The sequence below is a fragment of the Orcinus orca genome, chromosome 1, assembly GCF_937001465.1.
Source record: "Orcinus orca chromosome 1, mOrcOrc1.1, whole genome shotgun sequence".
Lineage (NCBI taxonomy): Eukaryota > Metazoa > Chordata > Mammalia > Artiodactyla > Delphinidae > Orcinus > Orcinus orca.
The window spans coordinates 132,750,265-132,764,243 of NC_064559.1; the positions used below are offsets into that span (position 1 = coordinate 132,750,265).

The following is a 13,979-nucleotide window of genomic DNA, read 5'->3' on the forward strand; positions in this document are numbered from 1 at the left end:
TGATATGAATTTTTTCTCTAGTCCTTGAAAATGTGGATAAACTCATTAGCCTGAATTTTACTTTATCTTCTGTATCCCTGTGTACATTTGGGGATACAATACAAAATTTGTAATCTTTCATTCTGCCTACATTGTTAGGCTTTTATTATGTGCTATCCAGTGAAAGTGCTGAAGTGAGATAAATGAATTCTTTTCCTCAGTGTGTCCACATTGTAGCTCAGAAAACACACAGGTAAACAGAATTGATATAGAGCTATCACTAGTTGCTATCACAATTGAGAAACACAGCTTTACATAGTTGAAGAAGTTAAAGAAGGATCTGCCAGGGTGACTGAGCTAAATATCGAAAAACTAGTAGAAAGGTGTTAGCAAGGTTAAGGAGAGATAGAAAGTAGGTATAGTTCACCATGTGAAAAGGCAGGAAAGCTGAGAGAGCATATGGGCTCTTCTGGGAGTTGAAGGGGTTTAGTATAGTAGAAACGTGGAATGAAGGGGAGAGTAAAGATTGGGGATAAATAGATGAAGCTTAGGTCATTGATGAGTACTGTTGAAGGCCTTGAGGCATAGATGTGATGTCTTCAGGGTAGCCATTGCAAAATGATTACTTACATAGTTTTGGGAAGGATGAATTTGAGAGGATAGTGAGTCTAGAAATAGAACAGTTACAGTAATCTAGGTGAGAATAGTAGTAGATATGGTGGTGCCATTTTTTGAGAATAAAAATTCAGAAGAGTAACAACCTGGTTTTAGGAATGGGGGAAAGGTGATGTGTAGAGTTCCGGGTAAGATATATTGAGTTTCATCATTTGTGAAGTGTGATAAAATTAGGGGTGGGTAGATTTTTGACAAGTAAATTTTCAGTGGAGTGTTGGGGTGGAGGTCACCTTATACTAGATTGAAGGCTAAATTGAGGAAGCAGGAGAGTATCAATATACACTATTCTCTAGAATAATCTTTCCTGGCATTTAGTAAGTATTTAATCAGTGTTAGCCATTATTATGGCTATTAACATACAATTTTATGCCATCTCATGTTTGTTTTTTTTTCTTCAACTTTTTGGTGTATTTTTTGGTATGTATGTAATAATATTAGATAAACATTGATATAGATAGAAGTGTGTGTTTTATTAACAAGTAATAATTTTAATTATGCTATTGCCATACTATTAATATTAATGAAAACAAGAGAACTAAAAAGTTTGTTTCTCATTTGAATAGATGATTGTTCCTCAAAAAATGGTACTTAGCAATAGTTTCCTGAAGATTACTGTAATAACTCAATTTATAGTTTTTAATTTAAAAGAATAGTGTATCATAGATGTATTTATTCATACCCGAAGGAAAAAAACTAAATGATTGCCTTTACATGTATTCTTTCAGGTTTGATTTAATTTCGAATGAGATTGTTCTTGCAACGAGATGTTAATAAGACAAAATCAAGGTAAGTAGAAGACAACTTTGTTAAATATTACATATCAAAGTAGGAATAATACAAAAAATTTATGTTTAAAAAGTGTGCCTCCAAATCCAAAATCAATGAGTTTTTAAATTAAATTTTGAAATACAAAGAACCAACTTTTTGATGCACTTGGTCCAGTTGATTTGATGGAAATGAAAATACAGCTGTCAAATTGTGAAACTAAAGTATGCAGTTTCCAGTGACTATTAAACATGTTCAGAAATCAAGTTGATGTTTGGTTTAGCCACTCGGAAACCAGTTCAGTAAGAGATTTGCTAGGTTACTTCAGTGTTCCCTTCTTAGTGGGTTATAGTACTTGAGTAGTCTTTGCTTTTGTAAGTTTTACTTTCTTATTTCCATTAACAAAGAAAGCACTTCTACAGTTTGCCAAATTATGACTTCTTTATGTTAATATAATGTTCAGAGTTATAAATGATTGTTTTAATATTTTTTGTATCTCTACTGAATGACTTTTCTAATTTAGCATTCTGATTTATTTTCATTTTTTAAGACTTGACTTCAGAAAATTGAATTGTGATCATATACTTTTGGTCTGATATGTGAAAGATTGCTTTTTTAATAATATAAGTTTTTGAAATGTTAAAAAGGTGCATTTACTATCTGTTGGTAAGTGAACATGGCTTCAGGATATAAACAGATTAAAAAAGAATACTTTGATTACATTGCAGTTAAGTTGGGTCTTTCTAAATCTAACTAGATGTTTCAGCTGTCAAGAACTTGCTGATCTCAGTGGTTAAAAAAAAAAAAAGCCTAGGATGAGAAGTGCTGTAGTTGAATAATGTGCAGTTAAATAGTGTATTCTCAATTAGTGGTTTAGGCATAATCTGAAGGAAAGTTTCCATTTTATTGGTATTATGTAGTAATAATAGTAGTGGTAGTGTGGAGAATACTTATTGTATTAAGTGCTTCTCACGCCTTATTAATCTTTATGGTACCTCCTATAAGGCAGGTACTGCTGTCTAGAAAATTTTTTTTTTTGGTTAATAGTGAGCTATTTCTTTTTCTTTAGAAACTTTATTTTCACAGCATTTATTATAAGGAACACTTGCCTGTATATCTTTCTGAAGGGGAGAAGAAGCTAGATTTTTGTACTTAAAGTCTTCTAGTGATTTTTGTTTGCTAGTTGAGTATGGTGTCTATTAGAAGGTTTGTTCTGATGTCTTACAAGTTAGATATTGCTCATGGGGTGACACTGGTTTAACTTATTCTGATTTTATTCCAGCACAATTATATATCACTTTTCTTTTTTGGTTAAGGTATAATTTACATTTTTATTAAGTTATGTATGGTAAAATGTACAAAATTTAAAGTATAGAGCTGAATGAGTTTTTATGTATATGTTCACATGTATAACCACCAATGTAATTTAAGATGTAGAACACTGTCATTGTCCCAGAAAGTTCCTCATGCCCTTTCCTTTCCAATCCAATAGGCTTTCCCCCAAGGTAAGCATCTTTCTGAATTCTGTCAGCATAGCTTAGTTTTACCTGTTCTTGAACTTTATGTACATAGAGTTATATAATATGTACTCTTTTGTATCTGGCTTTTTTCATTCAACATAATGTTTCTGAGTTTCCTCCATGTTGTTATGAGTACCAGTAGTTTATTATTTTTTATTGCTGAGTAATATTCCATTGTATGAACATAATTTTGTTTATTGTATTCTCCATGACTCTGACCTCACTTGCCAACTTTCTACACTGCTTTCCTTCATCTAGTTGTCTCCTTCATTGTCCCCCATCACCTGCACAATAAAATGTAAACTCATAACATGGTATATAATGATCTCACTACAGCTATTCCAGAATGCCTAGAATTATCTGAATAAACCAAATATGATGTTCATAGTGTTAGTTTTAGTTCTGTGTATATGTTGTCACTCTTTCCTACCCCCTTGCCTCCCCAGCTGCTAATATATTTTCTCCTGATTGTCAGCTAATCTCCTGAAAAAGTCCATCTCAAGCATCATCTTGTCCTTTGAGCCAGACCTGGCCATACTGCAGTAGTCTGTTTTCCTTACTAGACTGTGAGCTCTTTGAAGGTAGATACCATCCATGTCTTATCTATCTTAGTAGCACAGTGCCAGAGTACTGTGTATACTTAATGATTTGTTAAACATAGAACAGCCAACAGAATTCTCTCTCTAACACTAGGGGTTCAGAGTACTGGCTGGAATGGGATGAGAGCATTGGCACTTCAGTTGCTGTTGGACTATAGGAAGGAGCCAATGAAGGCAATCCAAAAGTAACATTATAGGCATTTTGGAAAGGGAAATAAAATATCCTCCTAGTCTTCTTTCAGTCCAGTTGGAATAAAATGGCTAATAATGTTCTTAGTCCAGACCTTAAGGAAGATTGAGTGTCGTTGATTTTGATTACTCTTTCCAAATAAAGGCATTAATCCATGCTATGGAAATTGGAGTATTAGCTACTAGAAGTATTCTCTTTGTGAGTTCCTACTAGTTATTTCTTTCATTTAAAGATTTTAAAAGATGTGTTAGACTAATACAAGTAGAAGATTAAGAAGACTGGTCACATCTTTAAGAAGTGAAGAAAACTTTTCCTCATTTTCCTGGGGGTAAAAAACTGTTGGAGTGGAGGAAAAAATTGAATCATAGTCTGGAATCGTAACATTTTTGATTCCTATAGCTTAGGAAGCTTGCTGTTTGCTGAGAAGTATTTTTAAAGATTATGTTTTATCATTATAGATCTGTAATTTATATAAACAATATGCTTTCTTAAGAAATGAAACTTTAAAAAAATTTTAAAGCATTTTGTGCTAGTTTTCTTCTTTGAGGTTTGGAATTGGGCTAGTTGGGTTGGCTATCGTAGTCACCTGGGTGGTTTTTATGCCTGAAGCTTTATTGCCTTCTAGCAAGTCCAAAGCAAGGAGAGGTTCTTCCCTACTGGGATCAATTTGTTGCTTTCCCTCTCTGCAGCTTCTACCATAAAGCTTGAACACAGAGTTGGGCATTGACCCCATCTCATGCTGTTCCTTCTGTCTCCCTGCAAGGACTTTTCTTAGACACAGATTCTTATCAAATGTAGAACCTTGGTTATTTCTTTTATCTCATCCTGGATGTAAAGTGTGTTTAGTTCTCTTGTTGATAAAATTTGAGTATTGAGAGAAGTTTACCCTTGAGATTGCTTGACTTATGTGTCTCTAAGAGATTTTAGATTAGTTTTTCTTCTCAGAGGCTGACAGGTATACCTCGGTTTCAGACACTTCCTCTTCATTTTGTACTTCAATATTTAACACAGTCAGATGCTGCTAAGCTTTTTTATTTTGCAGAATTCCTGAATCCAGGGATTTAAAGTTCTTTATGAATGTCTTATATTAGTTTAATTTCATTAATTTCCAAATTAACCTTTCCGTGCTTCCATTCTTTAGTAGTACTGTAGATGTGCTTCCCTTTGTTGTACTGTGAAAAAGAAAACTTTTTAATTAATGAAATTGTTTGTTTCTAATTCTAGATAAGATTGCACAATGTACATTCAGCCTTTTCCAAATATATTGCCAAGTAACATTTAGTATTTTCAAAGCTTTATCTTTTTATATAAAAGCCACATATGCTTATATGTATAAGCAGACAGTACAGAAATATTTAAAATAAGAAGTAAAACTCTCCTCTCGCTCAGCCCTGTACTCCCCATAAGTTGTCCAAAATGGCTGGTATGTATTCTGCCTTGTTTTGTCACTGTTTTCCAATATGTCTTGGACATTTTTTTCGTATATGCATTACATGTAATATAACTGTTTCCTTCTTAATAAACACTTGGGTAAATCTCAGGGGGTTTTTTTGCTGCTAGAGCAGTGCTGCAGTAAATATTCTTAACTATATCATTGTGATTGTGTGAGAATGTCTATAGGATAACTTGTAGCAATGGATTACTGGGTCAATGGATGTGTACACTTTAATTTCTGATATATATACTGCAAATGAGATTGTACCACTTAATATTCTATTAGCAGTTTTTGAGAATATTTGTTTTCCCAGACCCTGCTAAATATTAACCAGTGTTTTAATCTTTGCTAGTCTGATCATTGAAAAGTGGTATTTATTTGACTGTGCATTTCTTTGTGAGATTCTCAAAGGCTTGAAATATCACCTTCATCATAGCTTAATCCATTGAGAACATATAATTTGCAAACGATTTTTTTTATTGTTAAATCCATCAATTAACATACCTTCATGTTTTATGTACTGCCTTCAGTTACTTAATATTGAATAACCAGATTGTTTGTCTTCTTTGTTCCCTTCATAAAGCTATTTATTTAGGATAACTATTTTCTTATGAATTTCTTTATAGTTTGCTACAAACTAATGTTAGCATAGTCTGTAGAAAGAAAATAAAAGCCATTACTAAGTATTAGGTAAATTAAGTCTAGATTAATAGCATGCTGCCAAAATCTGTTGTCTGTTGGAACTCAAGCATTTGAAAACTTTCCTTGTTTGTCATCATTTTTTTGCTGCCTTCAGCAGTAAAAAAAAAAATGTGGCAAACGTCATTCAAATATGTAAACAGTAAACCATAAAACTGTCCTGTCAGACCAAACAATTTTGGAATTGCTGTAGTTTAGTCTTCTATAGTAGGTCTAAACTGTAAATAAAGGTGCTAAATAAAACAAGGCATTCAGTAAGCCTTTATTGAAACCTAACGTTCTAGGCACTATGCTATATGTTAAGTATGCATTGGTAATTAGAATCTCAGTTCTGTATAATTAATTATGTCATGAACAGAATACTGACTGGTATGTATAGGGGAGTATAGTGGGACTAAGGAGGGAATTTTGAAGGAAGATAATGAGAAAGGCTTTATAGAAGAGGTGATATTTGAATTGTACCCTGAAGGAAAGAATAGAATTTTGATTGTAGGATGACCTTGGGAAAATATGGACAGAGAGGGTATAAACTGAAGCTCTTATTTTAGTTTCCAGAAATTATTTTGTAAAACAGTTTCATTTAACTGGATGTCCATATTGTCAGAGTTACTGATATTTTCTTAAGTGTACTCAAGTTTACAATTTACTGCAGCCTAGGAATTCATTGCTTGAACTACTTCCTTGTTTGGCTTTTTCAAACTTTTTTTTACCAAGTCTGATTTTGAACCCACCAAGAAATAAATTATACTGTAAAAGGCTCCATACTGATCATTAATTTAAATATTATAATATTACTTTTAAGGGTATGAGGTTCATAATAAGAAAAGAAAAACAACTGGCTTGAGGTCAGGTAGATAGTTGCAAAGATGGAATTAGAACCTGTCTTCTGACGTCTGATCTACTGTTCTTTTGAGATGACCATTAAAGCAGACATTTGAAACCTTTTAGAGTCTTCTAGCTAGGCTGAGGACTGTGGACCTGTCACGCGATGGTAAATATCTGTTTAATGTTTTGTTGATTCATTCAGTGTTTTATGCACTGGTTGCTATAGTTAAATTGGTTTTGGCTCATACTTGATACTAGTTACTAGTCTGAGGAGGAAAGATGACTAAATATGTAATTACAATCAAATGTGATTAATGTTGTGATAGTCTGTGTCCTGGATTACAAAGACCATGTCTGTTTTATTTATTGATATATAAGCACTTAGGACAGTATGTTTATTAAATGATAAAGATTTATTGAATGACTAAATGGAAATATGGAAAGGCCTCCCAGAAGAAGTGACACTTAAACTAAAACTTGGAGGAACTTTTGGTGATTTGTCAAGATAAAAAGTTGGGGAAAGACTGTTGTTAGTAGAGGAAGTGGCACGTGGAAAGGATGAGAGGTAAGAGAAAGGGAAGATTGGTGGAACTGAAAGAAATATGGTATGTCTTGAGTGTAGTGTTCTACGTGCAGTAAGGCTGAGAGGAGTGGCTAGTGTCAAGAGATAAGACAGAGTAAGGCTTGAGCTCTTTTATTGAGGGTCTTATAAGTCACTTTAAGGAAGTTGGATTAACAGAGTAATGAGACGCCATTCAAGGAGTTTAAGTGTGAGGACGTGATGTGATCAGATCAGGGTTTTAGAAATGTGGAGAATTAAAATGGAGAACAAATTAGTGGAGAAGCTAGATTGGAATCAGGTTGACCCATTTGTAGGGGGAGGCTGCTGGCCTGACTTTAGAGTGGTTGTACTGGAAAAGCTGTAGTTGGATTTGAGAGAGATTTAGACAAGAAAATAGATCAGCTTTGGTGATGAAGTGTAAAGGAATTGGTGGTAGGAGAGTAAGGAAGGAGTTGAGGATGATATCCATGTTTCTGGCCTGGCAGTCGTGCGATATTCACAGATAGGAAAGGTGGAGAAGAAACAGGTTTATAGAGAACAAGAGCTAAATTTTAGCTATATTGAGCTTGAAGTAGCTCAAGACATCTGAGTGGAAATGTCAGGTGGCAGTTAGATGCAGGAGACCTGTAACTTAAAGAGATCTGAGAGTCGTGAGCATTAAATCTTCATAATATCTCACAAATTTATTTTTTGTTTTGTCTCTCTCTGCAAGATATTACAAAGCATCTTTATATATGAGCTATTCAGTTGACCTAAAGATTGTTGAAAATGAGTTGCTCCGTATAAATTTATGAGCTGCTGTTTTTATTAGATTCTAGTCTCTGCTTACTCTTAATTAAACAAGATTTAATACCATTAATGAACAATTAATCATACTATTGATGGCAATAGTCTTACCAAAGATACTTGAATAGCCTAAGGATATATTAAATGTGTTAAATCTTGGATTTCCGTTAATAGTGTCTAATATATATTAGCTAAATATGAACTCTGATATTTGATAATTTAGCTATTTTCCTGCCTGTGTAACAAAGTTTAGGTTAAAATGGTCATGAAGTCTTTTTTTTTTTTTGAATATTTATTTATTTATTTTCTTTCTTTTGGCTGCGTCTGGTCTTAGTTGTGGCACGCAGCAGCTTTGTTGAGGCATGCGGGATCTGTCATTGCAGTGCACATGGGCTCTTTGTTGTGGCTCACTGGCTTCTCTCTAGTTGTGGTATGTAGGTTTTCTCTCTCTAGTTGTGGTGCGCGGGCTCCAGAGTGCGTGGGCTCTGTAGTTTGTGGCACGCAGGCTCTCTCATTGAGGCACGCGAGCTCAGTAGTTGTGGTGTGCGGGCTTAGTTGCCCCGCGGCATGTGGGATCTTAGTTCCCCCACCAGGGATCAAACCCGTGTTCCCTGCATTGGTAGGCGGATTCTTTACCAGTGGACCACCAGGGAAGGTCCTGGTCATGAAGTCTTTAGGTTAATTGTGATTCAGCAAATCATTAGGAAAAAAGGTGTATGTGACAGTAGGACTTCGCCTACTTTGTTCACCATTGTATATCACCATCTGGAGCTGTTCTTGGCACAGAGAAACTCAATAAGCATTTCTTGAATAATCAGTCAATGTTTACATATAACGTTTAATATCTAATCAAATTTTATTTTTAGTCAAATGACAGGCGTGGCAGACAAGTTAGTTCTTCCAACTTAAAAGATTATTCTTTTACTTGAGTAATATTTCCCCCCTTAAATTACCCTGTAACCATTCATATTTATACTGCCTTCCTTCCATTCCAACAAACATATTTCACTTTCTAATCAGAAATATTTTTTTTACTAAATTTATTTATTTTATTTATTTATTTTTGGCTGTGTTGGGTCTTCGTTGCCGTGCACGGGCTTTCTCTAGTTGTGGCGAGCAGGGGCCACTCTTCGTTGCAGTACACGGACTTCTCACTGCGGTGGCTTCTCTTGTTGTGGAGCACGGGCTCTAGGCGCTTAGGCTTCAGTAGTTGTGACGCCCAGGCTCAGTAGTTGTGGCTTGCGGGTTCTAGAGTGCAGGCTCAGTTACTGTGGCATACGGGCTTTAGTTGCTCCACGGCATGTGGGATCTTCCCGGACCAGGGCTTGAACCCATGTCCCTTCCATTGGCAGGTGGATTCTTAACCACTGCGCCACCAGGGAAGCCCTAATCAGAAATATTTTTAATGACATTATTGAAACATGTCTTCTACTAAAATCACAATCAGTTTGGATACTTTCATTTGTGTATTCTAACATCACCATATTTAAACTGAATTAGTCACCTTTACTCTCAAAACCTGTTCTTGCTAGCGCCCCATTCTCTTGTCATTGAGACCAAAATCCCTCTGAATATTTACATTGCTTACTTTCTGTCTTAAAGATTCGGTCAGTTACTAGGTCTTTTTGCTTTTACCTTGTCAGTGTAATGTGTATCTTTCCTTTCCATTCCCATTGCTGTTTTGTTTATCCTCTCTATTGTATTCATCTGAGAATACTATGTCTTTGCTTACTTCATTTTATTTCTGTAAGATCATTTGATTCAGTTTTTAGGAAGTTACCCTAATTACATTATTTGCTCAAAAAAAAAAAAAACCATTTAACAACTCCTTAAGGATAAATGTTAATTTTTATTCATTTATCTTTTTTGGCGGTACGCGGGCCCCTAACTGCTGTGGCCTCTCGTGTTGTGGAGCACAGGCTCCAGATGCGCAGGCTTAGCGGCCATGGCTCACGGCCCCAGCCGCTCTGCGGCATGTGGGATCTTCCTGGACCGGGGCATGAACCCACGTCCCCTGCATCGGCAGGCGGACTCTCAACCACTGCACCACCAGGGAAGCCCCAAATTTTAATTTTTAGATCTTACATTCAAGAGCTTTCAAATTCATGTTCCAGTCAATTTTAATGTTTCATCTCCTACTATTTTTTTAAATAAACATTTTGCTGTAGCCTAATTGATTATCATTGTTCTTGGAAAATCCTGACACTTTCACAGTTACTCATATCACCACTCTCATCCTCAGTTCATCTGTACCCTTGAAATTTAACTCGTCCAAGAAAGTTCAACTTAAATCTTGGCTCTGTCTTGAGGACAAAGTCCCTAGGAAGTTACTTTCTCTGTGTATCTGTGATGATTGTAAACTGAATAACCTATTGATTCAATGAGTTAAAAGCATGACAAGATAATAAATAAGATACTAAATAATAACATCTCCTACAGTACCCTTGGCAGATGATAGGCTCTTATATTTTTTGACTGACTGATTAAAACTTAAACTATGATAACCTTAGATTTATTTCATAAACAAAAGTTTATAGAGTGTTTACTGTCTCCACAGTTGACAAACAAGCAGATTTTTAAAATCTGATTGATTAAAACCAAAACCATGATAAGCCCAGATTTCTTTTATTTAACATTATATAGTGCTTACTATATACCAGGCATTGTTATAAGTACTTTATAAAATATCAACTCAATCCTCAGTTTTCAGGTAAAGAAACTGGGATACAATGAGTTAATTGACTTAGCAGTGGAAGGGCTGAGAAGTGAATCAGGTAGTCTAGCTTCAGAGTTTGTGCTCTTAAAGGCTTTTTATACTGCCTCTCATAAGAGCTGTGGAATAATTTTGCTATGAAGAAAAGAAACCATGCGTAAAAAGGTGTAATCAAATATGTAGTCTTATCTCATTTAGACTCTCACTTATTTCTCCTTCACCCTCAGGAGAAGGTATTATTTTGGAGCAATAATACAGTATTGTTGGCCAACTACTCTCATTGGTAATTTTATTTTATTTTTTTTCATTGATAATTTTAAAAACGTTAATGTTGATACACTTTCACACTTAGAAAAGTTACTAGATAGTATAAAGTGCTCCTCTGTACTCATATCCAGATTCACCAGTTAACATTTTGCGACATTTGCTTTATTTGTGTTTTCTTTATCTGTATCTATACACGTATTTATTTGTTGTCATTTTTCTCCTGAACTATTTGAGACGAATTTGCAGACATCATGTCCACTTATCTGTGAATACTTCAGTATCTATTTCCTAAAAATAAGGACTCTTGTCAGGAAATGTACCATTGGTGCAGTATTATTGTCCTATCTAATCCATAGCTCATGTTAAAACTTTACCAGTTGTTTCAGTAATGTCCTTTATATCATCTTTTATTTCTCTTTAATGATCTTGGCATTTTTGAAGAGGGCAATTTAATTTTGATGTAACTGTAGTTTCACATGTAGTTAAAAGAAATAATACAGAGATCCCTGTACCCTTTACCTAATGGTAACATCTTGCAAAAACCGCAATACAATATCATACCCAGGATACTGACTTTGATATAGTCAAGTTATGGAACACTGCCCTCACAAGAACCCCGAGGGATGCCTTTTTATAGCCAACTTGCTTCCCTTCCCCTGGTCCCCTAATCCCTTGTAACTAGTAATCTGTTTGCCATTTTTATAATTTTGTCATCCCAAGAATGTTGTACAAATGGAATCATACAGTATATAATCTTTTGGTATTGGCCTTTTTCAATCGGCACAATTCCCTCAAGATTCATACAAGCTACTGTGTACATCGATTCGTTCATTCCTTTTTATTCTGAGTAGTATTCCACAGTGTCAGTGTACCACAGTTTATTCACCTATTGAAGGACGTCTGGGTCAATTCCAGTTTGGGGATATTATGAATAAAGCTAATATGAACATTTGTGTATAGGTTTGTATGTAAACATCAGTTTTCATTTCTGTAGAATAAATGCCCAAGAGTGCAATTGCTAGGTTGCATGCTAGTTGCATGTTTAGTTTTATCAGAAATGGCCAAATTGTTTTCCAGCAGTGTATAAATGATCCAGTTTCTCCACATCTTTGCCAACATTAGGTGGTAGATGTCACTTTTTTTTTTTTAGCCATTTTGAAAGGTGCATAGTGATATCTCAGTGTGCTTTTTTTTAAATTTATTTTTTAATTTATTTTATTTATTTTTACGGTACGCGGGCCTCTCACTGTTGTGGCCTCTCCCGTTGCGGAGCACAGGCTCCGGACGCTCAGGCTCAGCGGCCATGGCTCCCGGGCCCAGCCACTCCGCGGCATGTGGGATCTTTCTGGACTGGGGCACGAACCTGTGTCCCCTGCATCAGCAGGAGGACTCTCAACCACTGCGCCACCAGGGAAGCCCTCAGTGTGCTTTTAATTTGCATTTCCCTAATGGCTAATGATGCTCAACATCTTTTCCTGTGCTCATTTGCATTTTTATATTCTCTTAGGCAAAATATCCGTTCATGTCTTTCACCCATTTTCTTATTGGGTTTTTTTGTTTTTTTTATATTGAGTCTTGAGAGTTATATACTCTACCCACTAGTCCTTTGTCAGATACGGGGCTTGTAAATGCTTTCTCCTGTTCTGTGGCTTGTGTTATCTTCTTAACACGGTCCTTTGCAGAGTAGAAGTTTTAAATTTTGAGAGGCCCATCAATTTTTTCTTTTTGAATTGTGCATTTGGTGTCAAGTCTAAGAACTCTTTACCCTAGATTCCGAAGATGTTTTTTGTTTTGTTTTGTTTTCTAAAAGTTTTATAGACTTGCATTTTACATCCAAGTTCATAGTGATCCATTCTAAATTAATTTTTTACAAGTTGTAAGACTTAATTCGAGGTTTTTCTTTTCTTTGCCTATGAGCATCTAATTGCTCTAGGACCATTTTGTTGCAAAGGCTACCTTTCCTCTGTTGACCTGTTTTTGGATCTTTGTCGAAAATCAGTTGGGCATACTGGTGTGGATCTATTTCTGGGTTCTCAGTTCTGTTCCTTTGATCTATATGTCTATCCAATAGCATGCTGTTTTGACTACTGTAGCTGTATAGTAGGCCTTAATTTAGGGTAGAATGATTCATCCCACTTTATTCTTACAGATTGTTTTAGCTATTCTAAGGCCTGTATCTTTTCATATAAAGTTTAAGATAAGCTTACATGTATCTACCAAAATCTTTCCTGGGATTTGATAGGATTTGCATTAAACCTATAGATTGATTTGGGAAGAATGAAATTGAAATCTTTACTATATTGAGTCTTCAATCTATCTTCCATTTATTTAGGTTGATTTTTTTCATCAGCACTTGTAATTTCAACATACAGATATTTTACATGTTTTGTTAAGTTTGTACCTGAGTGTTTCATTTTATTTGGATTGATTGTTAGTGGTGTTGTGATTTTAATTTCAGATTCTGTATGTTCATTGTTAGTATATAGAAATGCAATTGCTTTTTTTCCTTTGAGGGAAAATTCACCTAAAATACATTATTAATTTTAAAGTATAAAATTCAGTGACCTTTTAGTGAATTTGCAATATTGTGCAACCATGACCTCTAACTAGTTCCAAGATACTTCGACACTCCCAAGGAGGAGATCCTGTACCCATTAAGCAGTCACTATTCATTCCTCCCTCCTCCCAGCCCCTGGCAACCATGAATCTGCTTTCTATCTCTGTGATTTTCCCTATTCTATATATTTCATGTAAATAAGATCATACAGTATGTAACCTTTTGTGTCATGTTTATTTCACATAATGTTTTTTAGGCTCATCCACTTTGTAGCAGATGAGTACTTTATTCCTGTTTATGCCTGAGAAACATTCTATTGTATGACTATGCTAATTTCTTTATCCATTTGTCTGGTCTGTGGATGGGCATTTGGGTTGCTTACACTTTTAGGCTATTGTAAATAGTGC

The 13,979-nt window shown here is 35.1% G+C and overlaps 1 protein-coding gene across 11 annotated transcripts in view; it reads left to right on the forward strand.

The window, feature by feature from the left end:
- The window catches only part of ZNF644 (zinc finger protein 644), a 114,477-nt gene that overhangs the window by 34,426 nt on the left and 66,072 nt on the right, over positions 1-13,979 (forward strand). For all 11 annotated transcript variants that reach the window (XM_033432426.2, XM_033432468.2, XM_004263010.3 and 8 more), the window contains one exon: positions 1,380-1,440. In XM_033432426.2, the coding sequence (XP_033288317.1) occupies positions 1,397-1,440 (44 nt within the window). In that variant the 5' untranslated portion in view covers positions 1,380-1,396. The remainder of the gene's footprint in view (positions 1-1,379; positions 1,441-13,979) is intronic.